Raw genomic sequence first — 25,380 nt, 5'->3', positions numbered from 1 at the left:
AATTAAATACGAGAACGAATGGTCTCCCTCGAAGATGGAATTACGATTTTTGGTATTTGTGATTCTATGAACAACATATTTATTTATAATTTATCTTCAACTTGAAAGACTTGAATAGAAATATATTGCAAAACAGACAGTAACGCTCATCACCATAGCTTGTTAACAACATATGCTTGAATTATGAAGAGGTAGATGTTTCTCTTCTCGAGGAAATGCTTTTCTCGTTCGCGTATTGATGCACCGCGGTTAAGTGCTAACGTTCCATGGTATTGAAAGTATAATATTGGGCATAAGTGGAAAAATTGTCGTGATCATACCGATATGACGACCACATGTACAAAGTGCCAATTTATCTTTGAATTTCTGAAGCCCGGGTAATTTGACGATGCTCCTAATCCTACTAGAATACGATTTGGACCTAATCAAACGTGGGGCATTTCGATGTTCGATCTTCCTATACGGTCCATATCAAGACAGTCCCGATAATACTGCGCAATTAACAAACATTGTTTCACAAGCCTCTGGGATTTCATAAGGCCAGAGGTCAAATGTAGCTTGTTTAGCACGACAAATGATTAGCGTAGCATGTACAAACACGAACTCAGAGGTCAAAAGTCACTTGACGCCGAAGGAAGCTAATCAATTAACTTCGCCTTTCACGACAAGCCAATGGGATAAATTGGATAGTTAACTGGCGTGTAGAATACAACATAGCATCAAAGATACAAGACTGTGTTGCATTGAGTAAAAATAAATTTGATAAGAATCCACTTTACACATGCTTGGCGTTATTAGGATGACGTCAAGTATTAGTATAGGTTTCTGACTCATTAGAGAAACTTTGTTCATTTCAAGAATTGTCATTTCTGGTAGGAAACCTCCATTTTTGGTAAACTCTTTTGATTGTATACCAAAGAATATAGTGTACATGAGAATTTATACATATAGTGGTAACAACCATGTGATCGGAATTTTCAGTATAACTAGTGGTTCTCGCCATATGCTTTAATCCGTCAATGTAGTAAATTTCAGAAACCAGTTTGCTATTTTTAGAATCATGGAAAACAAAAATATCAATCGCGGTCAGAAGATTTCCTATCTCGACCCATTTGTCTGTCAAAGACCACCGCAAAGCTTCCAGCTGCTTGAGTCGCTGTAATAATAATTTTTATTTCTTCTGCAGGACTAATGTAATGTTATCCTAACCCCGTATAGACGGATTACTTTACTATTAGCACAAGATAAAAGGGATTACTGGAACTGAGACCCCTCAAGTGAGATCTACGACACAAAATGGCGCCGCGGATTTTATTTCTTATGGGAATGTTACTTGTGTCAATTCAAATAAGCCAGGTATGTCTAACTGGAAAATTTTGACTTGATCGTACATTTTATTTAACTCGTCTGCACAGAAACAGAAATCGGACGATTTCACATGAGGTCTTGTGTGGATCCATGCTTAATTAAAGTTATTTATATCAAAAGTAGAAGTGTATGAAACTTGTTTACATATATACCGAAATTATTCGCGATTGGATGGGATAAATATTTCAATAGAAAATAGGATAGATTCGTATCGACTTTGATATTTTCCGTGTCGAAAGTTTTTATGAATCAAAAATAAAATGATTTTGGACTCAATCCACTGGACAAATGTTTTGTGAAACTCAAGATTTTCATTTTTTAATAATTATTACGTTTCTGCGTATTGGAAGGAATTTTCACATGTGTTTTGTGTTTGCTTATCTCACCCATCCTAAGAGTAGAAGATAAAAATAATTTTTATATAGTGTGGAAATCTCTTTGTTAGTGAACACGAAAAAAATAATACAACAATATTCATTTCTACATTTTTAGTGTAAATCTCAACCAAAGTCTTCTCAAAACCAACATTTGGATTTGATGTTTGGGACACAACGACAAAGGAACGTAGATACAATAGTACAACGAGGTGGGAGTAATTCAAACCAACATCGCTTATCTCCTGAAATACCACCGATCTATAAACCTGGTATGTTTTCCTCTAGATACCAAACAAGATTCCAATTATGCCTAACTATGGTGATATCTAATGAGTCTTAAAATAAAATTCGTTCCCGGATATTCCTCCCTTCAAACCAAACCTGTCGAGTCGTGGACGTCAAAATTTGGCATGTTTTCGCTGGGGACAGAGTTTGAATTCGTCGGAGTTGCAATTTCAGACTTTCTATGGTAATAAAATAAGTTTTTTTAGTGCTATTTAAACAGAAGCTGAGCTTAATGAGAGTTTCCAACAGTCTATTAAATATAGCTTGCATTGCATTGATTTTTTTAAAAGTCGTAGCCTAAGTCAAAGCCCAAATTTTTCTCAACCGTAGTCGAAGTTCAATTTTTTCAAACCTGTCGATTGTATATTTCCTTGACTAAGTTAAGTAATTATGCATGCTTAGCCAAATCGAAAAATTGTGGTACTTCCTAACACTACCTTCCTGTTTCACTGTTTTCCTACTTTGCGCACAACTTAATATTTGCTGCTTATGTATCGCAACTTATTTCAAACAAAATCAACCTTACATTTAATTTTAAGGTCTTTCTCGTGGCACAAATGACCATTCTTTATTGGACATCGTGTCCGTTAAAGAAAGACAAAGCACAAGAAAAGACGCCGAAGAATTCTGGGGAACTTGGTCGGAATGGTCTTTATGCTCCAGGTCGTGTGGAGGTGGAGTCGCAATGAGATCGAGGAGATGCGAATTGGGGTATGAGGTGTTTGTAATAATATAAAATATTTTTAATAGGTTGAACTTTAGCATAATTTAAAATACGCGAACCCGAAGTAATATATACATTCAACAAACAGTTAATAATGTACCTTGTACTCTATCTCTATACTAGCAACGCTGAAATATAGTAAGCTACCACATATCAATTAAAAAGAACGAATCATTCTAGTTAACCAATTACCCTGTCTAACTCACTAGCTGATGGTTTGCATCATATAAAAGATATACCAATTGTTATATCATTATAACTTCTTTAATTTTTTTCAGATCGACATCAAAAGAAAAATCCTGCAGCGGGGCAAAAATAGCATACATGCTGTGCAATATCAAGGTGCAATAAATATTCAATGCATTAGCAAGATTTCTGATCTTGAAATAAATCTTGTTGCCACTTGACCAAAATTTTATATATGAATAAACACGATCAAAACGAAATTTTATCATTTAACTCACTCCCAATTCTATCAAAGAAAAAGGTTTTCCATATAGGCTTTTTATAAATTTTCATTCTTCGCTTCAGGCTTGTCCAGGTAATGGTCGTTCGTTTCGTGAACTTCAATGTGCAGAACACAACAACAAGCTCTTTAGGTTCAGGAAATTCAAATGGATACCATACACAAGTAAAGGTATTTTGAGTTTATTTTTCCCGTTTTGTATGATTCTGGGACGTACTTAAGATTGATCTATTACTTATATTACAGAAGTGTTTGGCATAGTCGCTCATCAACCGCTATTTCCCAACTGATTTAAACCTATTTTTTTCTATCCCATGGTATCGACTAGTAGTTCTCAACCTTTTTTCTTTTGTGGGTCATTTTTACTGTACAAAAATCTCGTGGCCTATTAGCTTTTTTATTACAAGAAAAAACAAAATCTTCCCGCAAAAAATGGACACTTTCACTTTTATTGAAATGAAAATTACCACTAAGTAGCAAAAATAAGTATCATCATTCATTGCCACTATAAACTAAAGTAACTATATAGGGACACAAATAAAAGTGACAATTTTTAATCAGGTTTGTGGCCGACCTGAAAATATTCCCGTGGTCCACCAGTGGGTCATGGCTTAGGTTGAGAACCGGTGGTATAGACATAAGGCTGCACCTGGATCGAACTATGATAGCGTTACGAGGTAAAGGTCACGATTCGAAGCTTCACTATACCATCACTTTATCCAGGGCGAAATTACTATCGAGCTCCTTGTAGGGCGCCTTGTTTATGTTGTGATAAACTGCTCATAAACATAAAATCAAATTGTTTTGTACCGCAAATTTTACCAAACTAAAGATTCGTTACGTATCAGTGACCACTCGTTCTTTTCAGAAGCGAATGGTTTGAACCATTTGATACAAAATGCCCGGAATAATACGCTATCAATATTTATTATGAAAATAATTGTTTACGCGCCATACTTTCACTTACGTATCAGCAACAGTTTTATAGGCCGTTAAATTTTTATTTTGTAGAAGGTCGTGCACTTAGAGAACTGAGTCATAGGTTGAAATTATGGAACGTCTTAACCTCGAGGTCTTATGTAAATACATATTGTAAGAATTGTGGTCTTACAATAGTTGGTGAACGAAATTTTTATTTAAAATAATTTGCGTGGGTCATCAAAATATTTTGATGCTTGCTTACCCTAAACTTGCGGTTTAGCATTTTGGACACGAAATGCGTTTTGCTATTATGTTATTGTTGTTAAAATTTTTCTTGGTATTCTTCATCTTGTTGTTATTGTTTGTGATATCAACGCTTTTCTGCCTTGAAAATTTTAGCGATTAAAAATTGTTTTTGTCGCTAGAAGGCTATTACTTCAAAAATTTTTGTGAGCTTCATGGGATTCGTTTTTTACTTTGGATGAATCCAAATTTTATCGTTTAAAAATAAATAGATTGATCCTGGCTATGCTGAATTAATTCTCGCGCGTCTTTCTTAGAATAGAGCACCAAGCACCTCATTATGTTTGTGGTATCCTTTATTTTATTTTCCCTTTTTTTCAACTTGGCAGATGACGGTATAGAAACTTGTGAATTATCGTGTGTTGCTACTCAGTATCATTTCTATCAATCGTTTGGAATCGCACTGGACGGCACAAGATGTGGAAGAGATCAGAGAAACATGTGCATTGCCGGAGAATGTGTGGTTAGTTCAAAATTAAATTTTGAATGAGTCAGTGAGTTTCAGAGTTTGCAACTCAGAATTCTGTTGTTGAATGTTTGCTTCAAGAACACACGCGCACAAATTCACATGCACTCCGGAGCAATAAAAAGATAGTGCGTTTATTGTAGCGTTACAAAAGGCTATATCTTTCTCACTCTCTCTCTCTCTCTCTCTCCGTACTCTGTGAGTGAAATGGGTTGAACACTGTATACTCAATTATCATGTCCCGTTTATTTTTTTCTTTCGAAGAAAAGTTCTCTTACGCATTGATATAAAATAATATATATTGCAATTGCATATCTGGTCCAATGTTCATCAAGGATAATGACATGTCCTAGAATGGAGAAGTAGGTTGGGCAGTACAACTCTCAACCGTCAGTCCGGTAACTCATTCGGGAAGATTTCGGCCTCTTGGCATTTTTACATATGAGAAGCTTGTGAAGATCTTTTTATATAGGTAATAGGCAGGCTACGACATGCGAGACTTATTTGTTTTGCCAATAGACCGGTAGCAGATTTGCATCGATGTAGATTTGCTGAAATCAATAAAAAATTTCAAAATGTACCTTTTTCATGAAAGGGTATTTCAACATATTATTTGGAATGGCGAATAGAAAATAGGGCAATGTCGTCTATGTGTTATTCAAATCCGATTCCATTGGGAATTTTAACATAGTACCGTAAATAAAGCAAGATACGTCACTGTATAATCCGATAGTCTGTCTGTGTATCTCCCGTGAGACGATGTCATGATTGATATTTGGAATATGTACAGAGACAGCTTTTACAAAGATTAGATAACTAATTAGATGTCGAATAAACACATTTGCATTTAATTTGCTGTGATAAAAATCATTAAACTTAACTGACAATTAACATTTATAGTCGAAATGCGCTTACTGGACAATGTTTCAATAGAAAATCAACTTTTTTATTACAATTTTCTCAGAGCAGGGTTACGCGCACTCATTTCTCACACAAGTTTGCTCAAAGATAGGTTTTGAACCCTCAACTTAAAGTAGAAAGAGTACTGAAAGAAAACTTGCACTCAGGACCTGAACAATTGGTTATGTCAAAAGTACTCTGGGTTATAATGCAAATGAATCGAGTTAATTTTGAATTCGACTAGTTGAAAGTTGACTAGTTGTTATCGATTGTCACTTTTTTCATAAGTGAATTTGCACAAAGTAATGTCAGGCTCACTCACTTAGATGTGAATGAAGCTATGGGCGATTACTGCAATACCAGCTCATGAAACTTTTTAGATTTATGATGGTTGACGGTCAGGTCAAGTAAGTATGATCTGAAAACAGCTTTAAGGTAGTAACTAAAACGTCAATTTTAAATTTCTGTAAAGGAAATACACCCATCAATTTAAATTATATTTTCTTAGTATTAGTATTATTTCGCGACAAAAAACGCTTTGCAATTAAAACGAGTATTTATTTGTTTTAAGCCATTGATAATAAGTAGTTCCATATGAGCTCGCTAGTCCCACACACTGATACCAACAGGAAGACAAGCTTCAAAATGTCGCTATAATTGTTGCTTATAAGAATGTTTACGTGCAAATATTCGGAAATACCGGCGTCTTGAGAGACGGATAACAAAGAATTTAAATCTTATAATTACATTCCAGATAACAAACTTACCAATCATAGTGTTGCCAGCGTCGAAGTTTTATAAAAATATTGAAAGCACTTTAGGTATTCTTTAGTTTGCAGATTATAGCCTATATTATACTGCTTTTTGTCGCGGTTGTTTGTCGTGATTGGCGGTTGCAAAACTGCCTTTCGCTGGTAACAGAAATTGTCAAACCAGTCCTACCAATGCCCATCTCTTGTCATATGGTCAAATCAACAGGCTCAAGTATGCCGAAGCATAAAGATACCCAATATTGCGAGGTCAAAATTTTTCTGTTATAATTAGCAATTGTATAGAGTCGTAAGATGATTTTATGTATACGACAATGATGCATTTTATCGTGATATGAACAAAATGGGATCTTCTCATATAAACCCAAACCAAAAACTACCGTAATCTAAGTAAAATGTCTTTTTTGTCGATGTGCAGATAATTTTGAACTTTTATTTTCTGCAGGAAATTGGATGCGACATGATCGTAGGATCGACCATGAGAGAAGATGCTTGTGGAGTTTGTGGTGGAAACAACGGTACTTGTCTTTACATTGAAAAAGTTTTTAATCAGCTGAAAGAAAACGCAGGTAAACCATTTCAACAATGATTTGAACTACAACATTCCGAACTCCCAAGCTATTCAGAAAGCAACATTCAATTCCGGTTTGATTTGAATTTACACTCGTATACCATATTGACAATAATCACTCAAGCTCCCACTATGTAACAACATCCTGCTTCCGAAAATTGTACGTTGCCAAACCTCTTTTCGTTTCCGTTTCCCGTTTTCAATGAGGGTATAATCATGACTCTGAAAAGTTCAAACATACAACAAAATACTCAATACGTCGCTGGTAGGATTCCATTACCCAATTGTACTACTCACAATATCGGCGTCTTCGTTTTCCAGAAAGGTGCTTTAGGCGGTGCCGGGGTGAAATATTTCTCGAAGTAAATTTTACATTTCCTTAGTGTTTATAATTTATTTTTCCAGCTGGCGGATTCAATTATAACGAAGTCGCAAGAATTCCGAAAGGGGCAAGCCATATTATTGTTAATGATTACAACGAAAATTTCCTGGGTACGTTTACAACTTTATAATAACGGAGTTTGCTTCTATATTTGTGTTGATTAGAATTTTTAAGCAAGTTTAAAGATACTTGAATGAACCTAAAGGACTTTAAATTGCCTCTGCATTGTTTGTTATTAGTTGCCGTCTAACTCTGTAAAAATATCTTGATTAGGGATTTAGTTTGCAATCAGCAGGAAAAATTTATTCAGAACATGATTTGAACTATGTAGAACAGTTACTCGTATTTCAACAGATGATAAACGAAACTTAGCTGATTGAGTTAATTGCTCTTTCGGCAATCCATGGCTTCAGATAATAATTTTAGGGGTTCGGAACGGGTCGTTATTAGGGAAGTCAAATACAGTAATACTCTAAGGGTTGTCGACAGAGACGAATTACTAGTCTAACCAATAGTGCTCAAAGCATTCGAATTTGTAGTCGCAAACGAATTCCTTTGCTACTCTTCCATTATCTTTGTGGTACTTTGTGTTGATCGTAAATTCTTCCCGTGTATTATTGTTTGGCTTCCTGTTTGGGGTCACGGAGTGAGTTTTGACATAAATATTTTCTGTCTGGATGATTTTAAATTTGTAAAACAAATTTTTACCCTACATTGAAAAACTGTTTACAATCTCATGTAATTAATAATGATGATCATTTAGTACACATTTGCAAAGATGAACTAAAGTGTCATTGAAGCATTGTTCAGCAGATTATTAAGTAGTTACGTTTGCATGATGACGTTCGTACCAGTTGACGCGACTTTTTGAAATTGAGAATATCTTTAATAGCATGTAGTAATCAAAATTTATCTCAACGCTCTAAAATTAATTCACCCCATATGTATAAACGATACATCTTTCTTCCGCAGCACTCATGGAAGCTGACGATCATTTTGAACGTTACATAATTAATGGAAATTGGGTTGTAAGCTGGCCAGGTGATTTCCAAGCGGCTGGAACCACAGTCCAATACGGAAGGATCGGCGAGAATGAAACCTTTACCATCACTGGACCGACAACTAAAGATTTGTATATCATGGTAAGATGACTTAATATATATAAACGAAGAACTTATCGTATAGGCCTATTTGGTTTTTATGTTCTTTCTACTCACTGAAGCCTTTGTTAATTGGAAATGTTCAAATTATCGTACACCAACCAGACTAATGTAGATTCTAGCCCACAATCGAAATCAGGAATGTAGCTCATAGAAAAAAGATCTTTTAGCTAGTAATTAGAACAATATGACTTGTAATGGAGTTTTGGTTTCATATGAGTTAGTCTGGCATACATATATATATGATTATTTGGTGACAAGCTTTATGTGCTGGACAGAAACTGAAACTTTTTCGTGAAACGGTTCGTTTACGTCTTATTGAATTTGAGTAACTTGGCAAACGCTGCCTGAAAGAGCGCTATACACGGCCTTGATTTAACATTTTTGTCGGTTTACTCATTTGTTTACATAAAGAACCGTAAATAAATAATTCTACCCTAACTACATATGCGCATTGTCAGAAAAATGTTTTGATTTCTATACTCTATTTCACTTTATCTTTACATTGAATTGTTTTGCTGATGTTCTAATTCAATTTTATTTTAAATCTTTCATTTCAGTTTGGTATTTCGTAATTGAAACCCTAAACCCAGCGGGATCACGCGGTAATGGGTTTAGTGAATCCCGGCTATCGAAAATATTGCAAAAATTGAAAGAATCTGTAAAATCTCTAAACCCCTAAAACCTGCATGTTTGTGGTGCTTTATTTTACCTGAATAGCAAAGAAAATCGAAACCTTTGCATGATTTGTTTTAACTTATAAACGTAGATAGTGTTTTGTTTTACATTGGTGATAAATGTTACATACGTCTAACTGAGACTGAAGTTGAATGAATATTCCAATCACTCGATTTTTTTTTTTCAGTGATTTTTTATATCACTGGTTTCCATTGTTATTGTTTACATGCAGCAGAAATTCGCCGATATATAAAGGTGCAGTGGCGTTTGCACACAGTGATCCAGACTATTTTGATAAACATTTTTATAACAATTCAAGAATCATTTCATTTTTTTTTAATCCATTACGGTACGGCATACCCAGTGCATTATACCCTTCAATATCTGTTTTTTAACTATTTACAGCTCTCAATTTATCTTATGGATATAATATCCGATTTCGAATGATATTTTAATTAAAATGAAATTGTTTTACTTAGATCCTGTATCTTCAACACCAACCAGATATCAAATACGAATATTGGATTCCGAATTCACTTCTTTCTGATTTAGGTGAATTGAACGAATTTAGTCAACGATATGAATATATAGGTAGATATAACACATTCTAAAGTAATACTTACTAATAAAGCATAGCCGATAATGTTTCTTTAACTTCCATCCTCTACACATCCTACACATCCTCGGTGTTTAGCCTGAGAGCAATGACTGACATGACGGGGAAAAATGTTTGATATAATTGTTGCCAGATTTAAATCTGCATTGTCAGTTAACGGGCTACTATTCTGTTAAGAACGTCTAAATGCGTTCTTGATTCCGTTAATTTTATTTTAGGTAAGAATAAATATTTTTACGGAACCTGCGATGAACTTAACCATAAAGTACCGTTAGCTTATCATGAGCAGACATTCTACATGATGATTTCAGTGCATTGTGCCGTTGCCGTACTATTTCCATTATTTTATTTGACAGTATTATTGTTATTATTGCATCTTGGGATAGTTTTAATATAATTTCAATATTACCAGATAACTATTATGATGCCAACTTTTATCACGGCAATGCGGACTACGAGTTTGATGTTGACGAAAATATCCCAGCATCGTTACCAGATGTTACCACAACTCTCGCTACTACTACAAGCACTACAACTTCTACTGCGACCAGCACTACTACTACTACTACTACTACTACTACTACTACACCAACTACCACAACTTTGCTTCCGACCACAACTAAAACCACTTTAGCGCCAAGAAAATTGATGGGTGGAAAAATTAGGGTTAGTATATTTTCTGCAAGAAAGTAATAGAAAAATCTGTTCCCATTTGTGGAGAGATTTTCATGACAAACGAAGTAACCTAGATGAACACGAAATGTGTTTAAATGTATCCGCCGTTTTCCCGAAGCGCCATCCTCTCGGTAGGCTGTCTCGTACCCCAGCCTTGGTTTTGTCTATCCAAAGTTTTCATTTTGTTATGCTTTACCCGAATGGCGAATAAAAAACGACTTGAATAATTGATTGATTGTATACGCGGCCTGCATGATGATGCTGCATGACATTTCACCACCCCGACAAACTCTACCATAACCACACTATCTGTGGTATTGCAATGAAATATATTTTCTGTTTTCTGCAGCCAAAAACATCAATCCAAATCTCGGTTGTATCAGACAAACCAGCTTACTGTAGTCCATGCAAGAAACCGAGGAACAGGAAAAGACATTACTGCAATAGTGATTTTGGTACGTAAATCTGCCTAGGGAATTCGATCTAAATTTCAAATTTCCGAATCATAATATTTCTAATCTACTTCCTAGAAGACGAAACATATACATTACCTCCGTATTCCCTATTATAAATACTGATTTGAAGGAATTGAATTGTGATTTATTTTACTAAATGTCAGGTTCCTATAGTTGTAGGAACTCTCTGTTTTATCGTTCCCGCGATCGCCAGTTGCACAAGTTCCCGAGACCATTTTCAGAAAAGCACGCCCTAATGTAGGCTACTGACGCAGTCTATCTCTGTTTTGGGAAACATTTCAATTAGTTTTGCCATATATCTGAGATAAATTTATTGTTTTCATTTTAGTGAATTGGTGGCGACATCAAATGATTACAGCGTTGGGCTTTACCTGTGTTGACGCCTTAGGTTAAAGTGATAGAGTTCAAATGTCATGCCTATCATCTCGCCCAGTGTGTAATAAATTAATAGACTAATGCCGAAACGAAAAGATTTTCTACGTACAAAAACACAATAATTTGGCACACTTCGCATAAGAAAATCGTATAATCATATTTTCTTTTCTACAAATGGCATGGCTTAAAGTATTAAATCAGAAAAGCGGATTTAAAATCTTATTTGCGACGTTTAAAATAATCCTGTTAGACGTAAATATGTTTTGACAATTTGAAGATGGCCTTAAGGATAAGTGTCACATATAAGAGCGCCATGACCTTGGATTAGATCCAATTTTGAAATGCGCATTTGTCGCGGTTCTTATCGAGAAATTATGAAATTGCTGCAATATTCCTAGCCGTTTTACGTGGGAGAAAAATACGTGCACGTAAGAAAAGGAAGCATATTTAAAAGTGAAGAATCTAATGAACCAGAATTTACGCCGAGTCCTAAGATTAAACTGAATTTAAATGCAATATTGACGGATAAAGTTTTTTCATGTAGCTTTGATTATTAGTTTGTGTAACTAACTTTTATTTTTGTCAGTTTACCCGATTTAAACATTGGAAATGGATGAATTGGTACTTATATAAACATAGACGCTAATGATGAGATATCCATGCTCAACAAATAACTTTATAGACACTCTTATCAGTTTGCGTTTAACCATGATGTTGTTGTACGTTAAATATATGAATGCCGATTCCCACGATCGTCGCTTCGCAAGAGGAGTAGTCAATTTATTAGAACAGAAGTTTCTAAACTTTCAAACTTATAACACATTCACTAAATGGAATACAAATCACGGCGCACTAGAAGAACATTCATTTATAGTAAAATTAAATTTCTACAAAAAAGTTGATGGAGCCTGCTTTGGTGCGTCGTTCTACTTATCAATCTTTCAACAGATTTGATCATGTAATCACAAGTTCTAAACGCAGGTAAAATGCGTCGTAACACAGTGGTTAGGATTGGGACCCACCACAAAAAAAAAGATTACCATTTTTCATCACCTAGTCCTGGTGACTCCATAAAAATAGTAGGTCTTTTTCAGAAGCTGTCAACTATTTTTAACAGTAATATAACGTTTTTAGCCCACGCTTTTTCAAGTCAACTAATAATAAATCTAGTATTGGCGATTACTATTACTTGATACCTAATTTTTTTTTATCTTTTTTACAGCAATCCATGCCAGAATCATATCCAAGCGTCGCTTCAATCATGGTAAAAGTATAAGATTTGATATTGAAATTATAACAACGTACAAAAGCCAGTTCAAATTGATGAAAAGAGAGTACGTCTGGGTCCCAAGTACGTGTTGCCCCAAATTGAGACCCCTTAGAAATTATCTTCTGATGGGGAGAAAAATTAAAGTCGATATCACAAACGAAGGACGAAAGAAGCGAAAGGTATGATTACATTTCAGTCTCTAACTTGCAATCCAGAATCCCGAATCCGGTTTCGATTATCGAATTCGCAATAATGAAATTTCAATTCCGGCTCCGACTCCGAGCTGAAAAAAAACGACTCCGACTCCAACTGGACTATAAAAACTAGCATTTGTTAGCCTTTTGAATGTTAGTTATAGTTTTCACTGCCGCTTTTAGAATTTTAAGATACAATCTCTAAGTTCAGAATTTCAGTCTATGATTCCGGCGCCTACTTATACATCAACACTATAACGGCAGACTTCAATATATCGGTTTCCATTATCTCTGAGTTTTAACGAAATTTCCCGAAGTAGCAACTCTGCGTCGGAATTTCAGTAGTAATTTCGAAATTTATATTTTCTAGAGCAAAGAGCGTGAACCCGAAGTAGGTCGAAGATTTGAAACACGGTTAATAGTTTCGTATACCGACTACTGGGCAAGATGGAAAAAATCTTATGAAGGAAGTATGAAAAAGATATCGAATAAAATGAATTGTGGAAAATACCTTGCTAGACATTGAAGAGAGAAAGAGAAAAATTCTCTGTTTTTGAAAGTTTAAAACACGATGGGGATGTATGTATGTTTTACATAAAAAAAAAACGAAGAAAAACAATGTGATAACATGTACGGAACGTTCGACTTATATGGTGTAGGTTAAAAATTGTACCTGGACACGTATGCACCAAAGATGCACAGCCTGCGTTTGTCTGTGTGTAAACAATATTTAATTTTCAGCGGGCAAAGTCTCAATTCAAAGTAAAATTAAAATCTTGAGATTTGGAGGAAAATCTTGACTCATGTTTGAGCTATCTCCAAGAACGGTTACATGCACTAATCAGGCTTTTTGGTCCTGTTGATAGGTGCACTGAACTCCCTCGAAAGATATTTGGAACGTGTTTTTGATAGTTGTCATCACATATTTTTAATACATAAAACCCATACTGTAATATAATTTTGAACGAACCGAAAACTCCATCACATTGATATAACTTGATAGTTTTCTGGAATATTACTTATATTTATTAGATAGCCATAATTCCTATACCTTATTTTCTTTAATTTGGTAACCGACAGTGGTAAAGCTTATCATGACTTTCTTTCAGGGATTCATGACATGCTACAGTGGTGTGAAAACTGGCACTGCCAAACTTCATTGTATTTTAAAATACTTTACGTTATTTCTGTATTCACGCCAATTTTTGTTTTTTTATTGTTTTTTCTTTTTTCGTTTATTTTCTATATTCAATGCCATATTTCTACGTTGAAGCCGCGAATGCAAAAGTGAATATGAATTAAATGATATGAAAACTATATAAAACACTCAATTTCAGAAACAATAAATTTTTGAAAAATGAGGACAATGTTGGAACAAGATTGAATCTGCCTACTTGGGCGACAAACCCCGGTTTTAACTTAAACTGCAATTTACAATTCGGATCTCTACAATAGGCCAAAAAATAGTTCAATAATTTGAATACCATTAATTATGGTCGGTTTGGTTAGCCTATTTCCTTATCAAATGATTTATTTGCAGCAAAAGTTGTAGTACATTACATACTCAAACCTTTACTCCGGGCTTATAATCATATTAGGAATAATTTGTGTAACACGATTATTATCAACGAAGGCGGCGCATTATCACAATACTTTTGAAATCATTTGAAGTCGTATACTAAATACACTCATAACCTTAAACTTAGAATTGATAACAAAGCCGTTTATACGTTCGTTTCTCACCGGGGAAAAACTCTGGGCATTCATTTTAATGTTGTCTATTTCAACAAAGTAAATGTGAAATCTACAATTTTTCAGCGATGTTTGTAAAAGGTTTTATCGTCTTTTATCACTGTGATATGTTTTGTATTATTTGCCATTACTTTAACCCATTCAATACATTTTCATACAACTGAGTTTTTTTGTAGTCAGTATCAATTTGGGAAACAAATAATGATTGGTAAGGGTTAATTCTAATAAACAGAAGACAAGAATCAATAATCTAAAACTTTGAAGTTATCGAAAACAAATGCGATTGTAATTTGTCTATAATATTCAGCCGAGTTGTGGTTCGTTTTCGATCAAGGTGCCAAAGATGAACTTTTCTTGTGAGATTGTAGTATTCTCTTCCCAGTACTTAGAGGTGAAAATGTCTTTTAAAAGGCTGTTACTTCTGTATTTTTCTGAATTTCCCAGAGACTTTACGACCCCCGTTTGTTTCACGGCAAACTCTCGTTGTACTAGTATTACTAACCTACGGAAAAAAAGGGGAAAAATTAATTTTTTAGACGAGGTTCAGGACTTAAATTTAACCAAATGAACTTGGATAAAAAATACAAATCATCAAAAAACAATTGTGGAAAAACCAAATACAATACAATTTTAATACAAATTATAACTGTATATCCATGTTTAGTATCTGAAGAATGTCCATAATGCGTTGCAAGGAACTTTGCGGATCACGACCTTCGTTCTCTCAATTATTTTTCAACTGGTCACATGCATAGTAGAACATTGCCCAGAAATGGACGAATTAATGAAAGACTTATGTCGTTAGTCGCCTCAAAGCCACGCCTTATTTTTATTGAAGATGGGCGTGGCATGGGACGTAAATCCTATCCAATGAAATGTGTTCCAATCACCCTACTGCTGTTTTTGTTTTGTTTTGGTATTTCAGACTAATTATGCCTCTTGTTTGTTTTGGTCTATAATTCGAGTCGTGGTTTATTTTGTTTGGTTGATGACGATGGTTGTATGCGTGATTCTTACGCTTGTGAAAAGTCAGTCGGTATACTAGAGTCTATATGAAGTAGCCTATACTAAGATATCAAATATGCAATAATAATCTAGTATTTTTGCTTACTCGCAAGTAAACGTTTGGTATTATCTTCAGATAACTTAATTTATTTATAATGCTATCATGAAGTTCCAGTTCGGAGTTTGGTTATTTTTATGTATATCATCCCGCTTCAACGTTAGCTCTGGTGAGTGTATTTTGATAAAAATTCGACTTAGCGATATATGAGTGGCTAGACTAGAGGAAATAGCTTATTGGGCAGTATAGAACAGGGGTTTCGTTTTATTGGGCCTATACACATATAAAATTTGAGAGTGATGGCATTAAAAATTCTAGATATATATACAATTTTGGTTAACCCACCGTTCCCCATTTGCCGAGAGACAATGTGGATCTCCGATTTGGGACTGTTAAAGTATTAATTGTAATCACTGCAGATTATACCAATTAGATAACCTTTTACTGACCACTATTGTGTTTTTTACTCTGACCGCGTACCACCGACAAAACCCCGATTTGTGATGGGGAACAATGCCACAAGAAACGCGCTATGGGTGTACTTTATGTGGCACTACACCTATTCACTAGAGGTCCGCAGGTTCAGAGACACTGCATTAGATGGTCAACCAGGGCTCTCCTCGTTTGAGAAGATACACCATTTGTGAAATTTTCTGAAAATATGATATTTTTGTAAACTTAGCAATTCAATCGTAATAAACATATCCATAAAATTTCATAGGAAGTGAAGCTGGTGCTGCACCGCATGGATTCGCTCCTGTGATTATTGTACCAGGCGATGGTGCCTCGCCTATCGATGCAAAGATTAAAGCAAAATCAAACTGTGATTCAAGGAAAGAATGGTTTCGAATGTGGCTTAACGTTGAAGTAAGTACAAGTTGTATGTGTAGATAGGAATCTGATGTTAGAAATTAGAAGACGAAAATGGTGTTTTTGCAGATTTACAATTACAAATATGTTCCATTTCTGGGACGTTTATAGTATTTTATTAGGAATACTGGGTGCACTGGCGCGGTTGCAGCACGTTGGCTAACTATGCTGGCCTTAAAGGTAATTCCGCCACCCTTTTGGTATATCTCACACCCACAACATCACTCAGTGTGTAGGAAATTGGGTATGCTCGGCCTAACCGGCGAGTTGTAGTCTTTTTGGCACTTGCAGCACCCTACGTCTAAAGGCTAGTGATATATATATATATAACGTACCAAAATCATCTTTTTTGCACAGGATATAATGCTCGGTCGTTTTCCCTGTACTGCAAAGAACATGATGCTGAATTTTAATCTCACCACAAACACGAGTCACGTCCAGCCTGGTGTAGAAACCCAGATTCCAGGATGGGGAACTGCCCACACTGTTGAATACGTCGACGACCACGCGTTTGCGAGGATCTTCCACATTGCCTTTGATGCAGCATACTTAGTACAAGGTACGGCATAGAACTTAAACTAGAACTGCTTGCTTATATTCTCAGTTATGCGCTAACAGTTTGACCTCTTGTCGTTGCCCTGAGCTTTTTGAAATATTAAATAAGGGCTTGCCCCCTCAATCGTAGCAAATACGAGACTTCTTAGTCAAAAATAGAAGTTATGTGTGGGGGTTGATATACATGATATCTCTTTCATAGAGGGACTATTGAATCGCCTTTTAGACGGTGGGCTTTGGTTTTAGGGAATCTATGCTAGATGTGGATTGCCAATAAGTGCAGTGTTTTATGTAAATACTTTTAAATGAATTTGAATGTTCCTAAACTGAATGATATTACATTATTTCTATGCAATCCTTTCCATCAATCGATTTTATATTGTTAATGTCGTAACATGTTTTTTTCAGCCATGGTATCATGGGGATATACCAGAGATGTTTCGATCAGAGGAGCGCCGTACGATTTCAGATTTGCAATGGCTTCACAGCCAGAATGGTGTGTAAGGTACAATGATAAACTACTTTACAATACGGCTTGATTTCCATCTTTTTCTCACATTTTCATTGACATAGATATAAATTGAGAAATAATATTTGGTACGGTGCCAACATGATGCCAATATAATCGCTTAATGAATCACATGGTATTCTTGGGATTATATCTGTATTCATCAGAAATTGTTGCCAACATTTTTATTTTCAGATTTAAACTTCTGGTTGAAGATACATATGTAGCAAATAACAATCGAAAAGTATCGATAATATCTCATAGTATGGGTGGATTTTTTGCCACTTGGTTTTTGAACAGGCAATCACAAGTATGGAAGGTTGGAAACATTTTCGTTCTGTTTTCATTAGGTAGACACCAAGTGAATAGATGTTTCACATAACCATATTGGCTAATTATTTGAATGTGCATGGTCATACGCGGTGTGGAAACAAAATGTGAAACATCACAATGAATATGAGTGATCCAAGAGTTCTGCTACACACTGTTGTTAAAGTGCATCAAGATTCTTCAATCAAAGTTATATTCACTCTTGCTACAAAATCCTTGCATTTTATATATACATACGGATCCACCGGTGCAAAAGCATAAACCTAATATCGATATCACAATGATTATTTAAATTTGGAATTTATCCCGAGATTTATTGCGACAAAAATGTATTTGTTTTAAATTTATTGGAAACTTTTTCCCCTTCGCAGGTTATATATATTATTTTATTCTTCATTTTTTTACAAAATACGGTTCGAATTTTCATTCTTTTCAACAAAGCAACAAAAATTTTTCATTTATATTAAACCCATTTTCCAAAATATTTCATCAATTTTCAGGATAAGTTCATTCATTCTTTCATTGCTTTGTCGACACCTTGGGGAGGATCAAATAAAGCTCTTCAGTCAATAACATCAGGCTATAATTTCAATGTACCGCTGGTAAATGTACGAGATTGCAAAATGATCCAGAGAACATTTGAATCAAGTACGTTTGTATATAGTTTATAGATATTTCACTACTTCAGGTTTGAGTTCGATCACTGAACTAAGTAAGAATGCGAAAAATTATGTAATTGAAATATGATTGAAACCGTTCTGACGATATTAACTTTTCCTTATATTTCCATACCATATATTCTTAGGTTAATCGCAATTTACCGTAAAGATTATATTTACTCAGCCTTGCTTGGCCGGCTTTTTATTCAGTTACCTAGCGTATTCCAGATTGATTATTTTCAATTTAACTCCTTAGTTATTCTACTATTTTTGTAAGGTCTCGAAACCTAATCTGAATGAAAAATCTTGTAGCAAAATCTTGGTAAAACTTGATGATATATGAATATATATTTCTTTGAAATACTTCTATAATGTTTATTACATTGTAATCCAGGCCACAAACGGATCCAGCAGTAAGTGTAAGTTGAACGTAAAACGAAAGATAAGCAATAGACGAACGGCCTTTTTTTTGTAATATCAGTTAGTCTAAGAATTAATGTTTTTCACATTCTCCTATTTAGATTATCTGATGATGCCGAACTATCTCTTCCACAAGCCTAATCATATTTTCATCAAGACCCCGAAGTACAATTTCTCGCTGAACCCGGAAGATCTTGATTTATACTTCGAGGCCTCAAACAACAAAGTTGGAAAACTAATTTATGAAAAGATAATGCGCGAAAACAGACTCAAGCGCACGAAAGGCGGAATGCTTTTTGAGCACCCAAGAGTTAAAACATATTGCTTTTATGGGGTTGGTCTTCCTACTCCAGGGTTGTTTTATTACCCCAAAAATTTTCCTGACCAACAACCGGTTATACAAAAAGTTAGTGGTGATTTTACATTGGTTCATGAAAGCCTACGTGGGTGTAAAATATGGGAAGAAGATTTTGTTAAAAATAACGCGTCGGATGAAAAGTTATTCACAGAGGTTCACGAATTACCTGGTGTATCTCATATAGGTATATTTGGTGATCCGAGAACTCAAGAAAAAATTAAGTTAATTTTGTCTGATTTGTGATGTTGAACTTACTAACAATGATGAGTTGACTTGCTATTGAACCGCGCTGTTCATTCCTATTTTGACGATTCCTATACTATATTCAATTGAAAGAATAAATAAAATAAAAAAACTCGTGTTAATTTTCGAGTTTTCTGTAGTAACTTTGTAAAATAAAAGATCCTTGACCAGAAATTTATGCAAGCTCTTTTGATGTAAAAAGTTAAAGGATTCTGGGGATTTTCATGCAGGGACTTGTTGTTAGGTAGTTCAACGAAAAGAAGAACCCGTGTTACCATTTTGAATTGCATCACTTTCTTTAGAGCATCAGAGCAATGAGCATATATGCTCATTGATCAGAGAGATGAGGCTCCTATCAGCACTATTTCCACCAATAATTGAAGACTATGGACCTAGCTTTAAGCAAACTTGAATGACAATCGTATACGTAACATTTAAAATCTTCAAAAAAAACCTGAACGGGGACATTTCCACAAGAGTTTAAAATTCTCAAACACAAGTAAACACTCGTATATGCGAACAGCATAGCCTCGAGATGGCGCTTTTTTAGAATTGGGGATTTCCCCTCTATATTATTTTGATACAACGCTGTTCTGTTCTAGCATTTAGCTAGGCGTCTTCGAAGGAGAATTCGGGGAGAAAGTTGAACGATATATAATGATATATAATAGATTTGACTGGAGATCAATAGAGAATTACCCATACTGCAGTACTGATATCTTAAATAGGAGAAACACTTCATAAGTGTAAAGATAGACTGAATAACCCATATCAAACAAAACAAAATCACGACCGATGTCCATGAGACTGAGAGACTGAAATACAAAAGTAGGAAATAGGGGGAAGGTAATACATATTTATGAAGAGTATAAAGAGAATAAGTGATTGCGTAACTGTTCTGCATGCTTTTCTTGATTAATATTACCATTCAAATACTGAAATAAAAGGTTATGAATCTTCTTTGTTTTAACATGAAAAGAGTCAAGAACAATATAATATTCCAGAGCTTCCCCCCAACATCCAGCAAGAACTTGAAATTGTTGCGCGACCCTGCAGGTGGTCATGATACACGCAACAAAAGCATGAACCGCTAAAATCTTTTTTAGGTGATGCACAACAGGATTTTAGGCCTGGTGCCAAATTAACAACGACTTTATCATTGTAATATAAATTTATTTTATTTTAGGCGTCTATCAACTGCAGAGGACTAAATATGATAAACCGGATGAAACCTCTACTTTACAGTCCAGATTTATAAAGAAATTACTGTCCCAATTCTCGAGCTCTCTTGCTGATGACGAATACTCATAGGTAAGTAATTGAGCAATCAAACTGTTATCTGAATTTTCAACCAGTTACTTGTACGAAACTTTTTTTTCATTACTAGCTTTAATTAAAAGGGAGCAAAAAAATCGGTTGTGAGCCGCTTCAAATCTACGAGTTGCAAAACTTTTTTTGATGCCTCGTTTGCAATCCTGTTTTGTATACAAAACACCAGCAAAATTCTCACTAGTGTTTGTACATGATTTGGTATGTACATGTTTATTATGTGAGATGTTTTCTGTGTGTCTTTTTTAAGCAAAATGGGTGCCCAGCACTGCATTTTATTTGGCAAATAGGTTTATATGTTAATATTTTCTGTTCCACTCATTTCCTTATTTTGCCAGTTCGCGAGTACATTTTATTTAATTTTACCGGTCTGCCAGGGTAGAAAGTTTGTATATTGTTGTTCAAATAGAATCAAATTCCATTTTCGATTTATCTTTATAATTTAACTTGCTACACTTTAAAGATCATTTTGATTTTGTGTATTTGGAGTTTGAACAACTCTCAAGCCTATGAGCCCTTGTGCCAGTACAATCCAGGGGTTCCATGGCACCCTTGGTTTCAAATCTTATATTAATAACATTCATTTTTACAATTTTTCAGACGTGGACTCACATTTGCAAGCCTATGGAGCCTATGGATATTCTGAAAGATATATAACATCCGAGAGAATCGAGCAAACCTGGAACAACACTTTAAAGTGTCACTGCGACTCGACTCTGTTGAGCAAGTTGTGTGTAAAAATTTATGATTTCGTGCAGGATAATATCCAGTGGATGGTTAGAAATGATCAACAGAGAATCCAGAAGTTCTGGGATGAAGTTGACAAAGGCCTTTGGCAAGTCCAAGTATTGGAAGATGGAAATAATAATCTTGCGGTTTACAAGCCTACGATTCATCTCAAATCTTTTGGTTTCTATCTTTTCCAACTTGGAGGGGATTTAGAAGATCTGGAAGTTGAATAGCCGTTAAAACGCTGAGCAGTCAGGTCTGGGCATTGCTCCACTTTTGAAAGATAGTCACCGACGGTATAAAGGTGGAACATACAACAACCAACGGATGATTGTGGACTATAATGAGTTTGAGAAACAATCAAAAACCGGTGTTTTATAAGTCCTAGAACGACTCCCCAGTGAAACAGTCTATGAGTTTTCAAATCCGCCGTACGCAAATGTGTCTCATCTTGGAATGCCTGTTAGGTTTGATTTTAACCCTGTACTGTTTGTATGTGATAAATAATAAGTTTAATTTAACCCTGTGATGTTTTTGTGGTATAAAAAAGTCAACCCTATGCTGAAATATTAAACTTTTATTCTATTTTATCATTTTTATTCATAATCTTTAAATTTTACTCACACAAATGTATCTCATCTGGGAATACCCGATAAGTTTGATTTTATCCCTGTACTTTTTGTATGGGATAAATATTCATTTTTGTGTTGTTTTTGTGTGATAAATAAAGTCAAGTCTATGCTGAAACTTGAGAATTCAAACTATTTTTTATGATAATTATTAATACGATTAATCATATTCATAATTATAATTTATACTCATATTCATCTAATCTGTATTCATTACTGCAATATTAAATATGCTGAATTATCGTTTAATATTAAACTGTGCTTTTGCTGTGAGTGAGTTTCGGAAACTTCTCTGATATGTAGTGGAGCCACCATAAATCTTAGACTATTTTATTGATTTTTTGTTGCTATCATATGTGGTACAGGGTGTCCATAAAGTCCCTTTACAATTCCAATAAGGGTCAGTTCTCAATATACCTTAACCAGGTTTGTTGTTTTTTAATCAGTAATTGTTCAAGTGTTTTAACTTAATTTAATACATCAGTGAGGGCCAACCCAGTATTCGGTATCTATGACCTCTAAGAAAGTTTAGGACTTTATGGACACCCTATCTATCTTGTTTTTATCAGTGGCTCCCATATCACCTAATTTTGCGTCATGATCTGTTTCGCGCCCTTCACTAAGAGAGTCTTAAGTTATTCAACCACTGATATTTTTTAGAAAGACTCGAATTTCCCGTTTCAGCTTGGCCAAACCCAAGTGCTTTAACTTCTGGTATATTTTACCTGCAATGGTGTTAAATTTTCAAATTCGGGGCGAAAATTTTTTTAAATTTGCCACAAGAAAATAAAACTTAAGAACCCCTAAACCAATTCCCTACTTTATCAACCCACTCAGACTATCACTAATAATAATTTGTGTAGTTGAAGCTTTTTGCCTATAACAGCTCTTTTTTATGTTATCTCGCTCAAAAGCGGGTAGGATAGATTTGAGCTGTCAATGGCAAACTAGACTTCCTCGATTATATAGATCAGTGGTTTTCAAACTTTTTAGACCGCAGCCCCTTTTTATAATTTTTCAGTCTCGCGTTCCACCTAAAAAATAACTACGGTAGCTAACAATAAACTACAAATAACAGATGGTAAGACGAAAGTATATTTCAATCGAAAAACGCACCGTAATTATCCAGAAAAGGTGGACAAGTTCAAATCTAATGATTTTTTTTATTTTAAATTAGCTTCAATCCTGCTCGAAAAATTGGGGGGAGGGGGGGTTTGTTGTTTGAGATCCACTGATATAGAGGTATTTTCCTTCTCTGAGACTTGATGAACCCCAAGTTTATACTGTTAGGGGATAATGTAAAAGAATCTATTTGTTTTTGTCAAAATCTATTTTGATAAAATTTTTTACAGCCCAAAATTGGTTCGAAGTCTATATTTTTCCTAACACGAGGTCAATATTCAATTGTAAATTGCCCCCATTCACAGCCCCACTTTTAACCCCACTCTGTATCAGTTAATGCTAATTACGTTCATATAGCATCCATTTTTAGACATTGTGTTATTTTCATTTTTAAAATAAAATTTTGTAACAGTGTTTCATTATGATTCATTTTTGATGTGAAGATTTATTGCAATAAATTCATCATATGCAAAATATAACTACTTTGTGTACTTTATTTCATTGAGTTCTCAAAATTTTGGTGTTATAGAGCCTGTGAAAAGGTTAAAAAGAGCAGAAACGGGCTTTTAGTCTTCAACATTCATGAAAAGTTAAGGTTATTTCACTCTGAGAAAAGCTTGGTACAAGAAGAAGTTGATTTATAGATGAAAAGCGTCCATTTTCAGATGCACTAGAATCTTTGAGGCCTACTCTGTTTATTACACCCTGGGTGAGGTAGTTGAATGGAAATTGAAGCTTATCTTCAGCCCCAAATCAACACAGTGCCGTCTAGTGCTTAATTACCGCAATCATAGATAGCAGATTTCCACTCAGTGGTGAAAACTCGATCAAAATTAAAATTGTGTGCATAACTGACTTGCAAATGGTCCAGCAGAGTTCTTTAGCAGCCAAAGTTCACCAAAAGTATGTTAGAGTAATTTAAATGGCCTACTAGTAGTCAGTAATTAAAGTGTCCCAATCTCAGCGGAAAGTGTAGTTCACGTAACCTACCTGGGAATTCTATCAAACGCTAGCAGTTTTCTCCTTGTCTTTATAGTAACAAGGGCGGGGTTCTTAATTCCTAATACAATAAAGGAATATTTCAATTGGACAAAAATCAACCAATCAGAAAAGTCTGAAGTCACGTGACCTGCGCAATACCAAAACGGACATGTACTTGCCATGCGCAAAATTTCACTGTTTTTGAACGGTCCGATTCTGAATCAGACCGTTCAAAAATGAAATTCTGAAATCTGGCAACCGTCATTTTTTGAAAAATCTCGCGCATGGCAAGTACATGACCGGTACTCTACTGCGCAGGTAGAGAAATTTTGAATCAGCCAATGGGAGTTGAGTATTTTCGTGCGCATGGCAATTAGGAACTTCCGGCAAGGGGGTTGGACTTCCTGTTGAGATGTTCGTCTGCGCATGGCTGTAACATGGCAGATAGGGTTCTGCGCCGATCACGTGACTTGAAATACGCGTTATGATTGGCTGTTAGATAGACATTGATAAATATATAATAAATTCTAACTTGGACACATGTTTTTACTTACCCTTTGTTCTGGTCTAATAATGGCGGAAGAACTTGGGAGTATAAAGCTCAAGCTTACTAATTGTAAAATAATTACTGTATTAGAAGGCTTTAAATTATATTTCAACATGATAAATGGTCTGGACTGTTTTCCTCTCCCACAGAATAATCTTTTATCGCTCCCGGGCCTTACATTGGAATGTATGGAGTATTGAAATATGATAATATCAGTGTAAAACATTAAGGGTGATAATAAATCCTAACTTGGCCACGTGTTTCTGAGTTATTCCTGTTCTAGTCTAATAATGGCGGACGGACTTGGG

General features: G+C 35.0%; 2 protein-coding genes and 1 long non-coding RNA gene across 4 annotated transcripts; all 3 read left to right on the top strand.

The window, feature by feature from the left end:
- Window positions 1–1,170: 1,170 nt before the first annotated feature.
- Window positions 1,171–14,893, top strand: LOC120333897 (ADAMTS-like protein 5). Of its 2 annotated transcripts, none has more exons than XM_039401293.2 (14): window positions 1,171–1,356; window positions 1,861–2,014; window positions 2,570–2,741; window positions 3,033–3,096; window positions 3,286–3,391; window positions 4,774–4,907; window positions 7,026–7,149; window positions 7,557–7,643; window positions 8,506–8,675; window positions 9,851–9,923; window positions 10,400–10,653; window positions 11,012–11,117; window positions 12,736–12,962; window positions 13,348–14,893. In XM_039401293.2, the coding sequence occupies exons 1-14, from the start codon at window positions 1,297–1,299 to the stop codon at window positions 13,501–13,503; spliced, it is 1,887 nt and encodes a 628-aa protein (XP_039257227.2). In that variant the 5' UTR covers window positions 1,171–1,296; the 3' UTR covers window positions 13,504–14,893. The 2 variants fall into 2 exon arrangements, with proteins under 2 accessions (XP_039257227.2, XP_039257226.2); XM_039401292.2 differs by having other exon boundaries at window positions 1,172–1,356; window positions 9,851–9,962.
- An 878-nt stretch (window positions 14,894–15,771) lies between these two features.
- Window positions 15,772–19,909, top strand: LOC120333905 (lysosomal phospholipase A and acyltransferase-like). Its single transcript, XM_039401301.2, has 7 exons — window positions 15,772–15,961; window positions 16,514–16,659; window positions 17,020–17,221; window positions 17,626–17,722; window positions 17,921–18,044; window positions 18,556–18,703; window positions 19,236–19,909. Exons 1-7 carry the CDS (start codon window positions 15,898–15,900, stop codon window positions 19,733–19,735), a joined length of 1,281 nt encoding a protein of 426 aa, XP_039257235.2. The 5' UTR covers window positions 15,772–15,897; the 3' UTR covers window positions 19,736–19,909.
- A 166-nt stretch (window positions 19,910–20,075) lies between these two features.
- On the top strand, window positions 20,076–24,038 carry LOC120333935 (uncharacterized). Its single transcript, XR_013480560.1, has 3 exons — window positions 20,076–20,581; window positions 20,922–21,046; window positions 21,665–24,038. It is a non-coding gene; the product is annotated as an uncharacterized LOC120333935 (long non-coding RNA).
- Window positions 24,039–25,380: the final 1,342 nt, after the last annotated feature.

This window comes from Styela clava, chromosome 15 (assembly GCF_964204865.1).
Source record: "Styela clava chromosome 15, kaStyClav1.hap1.2, whole genome shotgun sequence".
In the NCBI taxonomy this organism is placed as follows: Eukaryota; Metazoa; Chordata; class Ascidiacea; order Stolidobranchia; family Styelidae; genus Styela; species Styela clava.
The sequence above is the reverse complement of the archived record's forward strand: the minus strand, read 5'-3'. Positions and strand labels throughout refer to the sequence as shown.

Excerpts from the sequence above, each read along its gene's own strand:
- LOC120333897 (XM_039401292.2), top strand. The coding sequence starts at position 1,297 with ATGGCGCCGCGGATTTTATTTCTTATGGGAATGTTACTTGTGTCAATT. Across the intron at positions 7,644-8,505 it reads TTACAACGAAAATTTCCTGG|CACTCATGGAAGCTGACGAT; the intron begins GTACGTTTACAA and ends TTTCTTCCGCAG. Across the intron at positions 11,118-12,735 it reads TTACTGCAATAGTGATTTTG|CAATCCATGCCAGAATCATA; the intron begins GTACGTAAATCT and ends TCTTTTTTACAG.
- LOC120333905 (XM_039401301.2), top strand. The coding sequence starts at position 15,898 with ATGAAGTTCCAGTTCGGAGTTTGGTTATTTTTATGTATATCATCCCGC. Across the intron at positions 15,962-16,513 it reads CCGCTTCAACGTTAGCTCTG|GAAGTGAAGCTGGTGCTGCA; the intron begins GTGAGTGTATTT and ends AAAATTTCATAG. Across the intron at positions 17,723-17,920 it reads CAGCCAGAATGGTGTGTAAG|ATTTAAACTTCTGGTTGAAG; the intron begins GTACAATGATAA and ends TTTTATTTTCAG.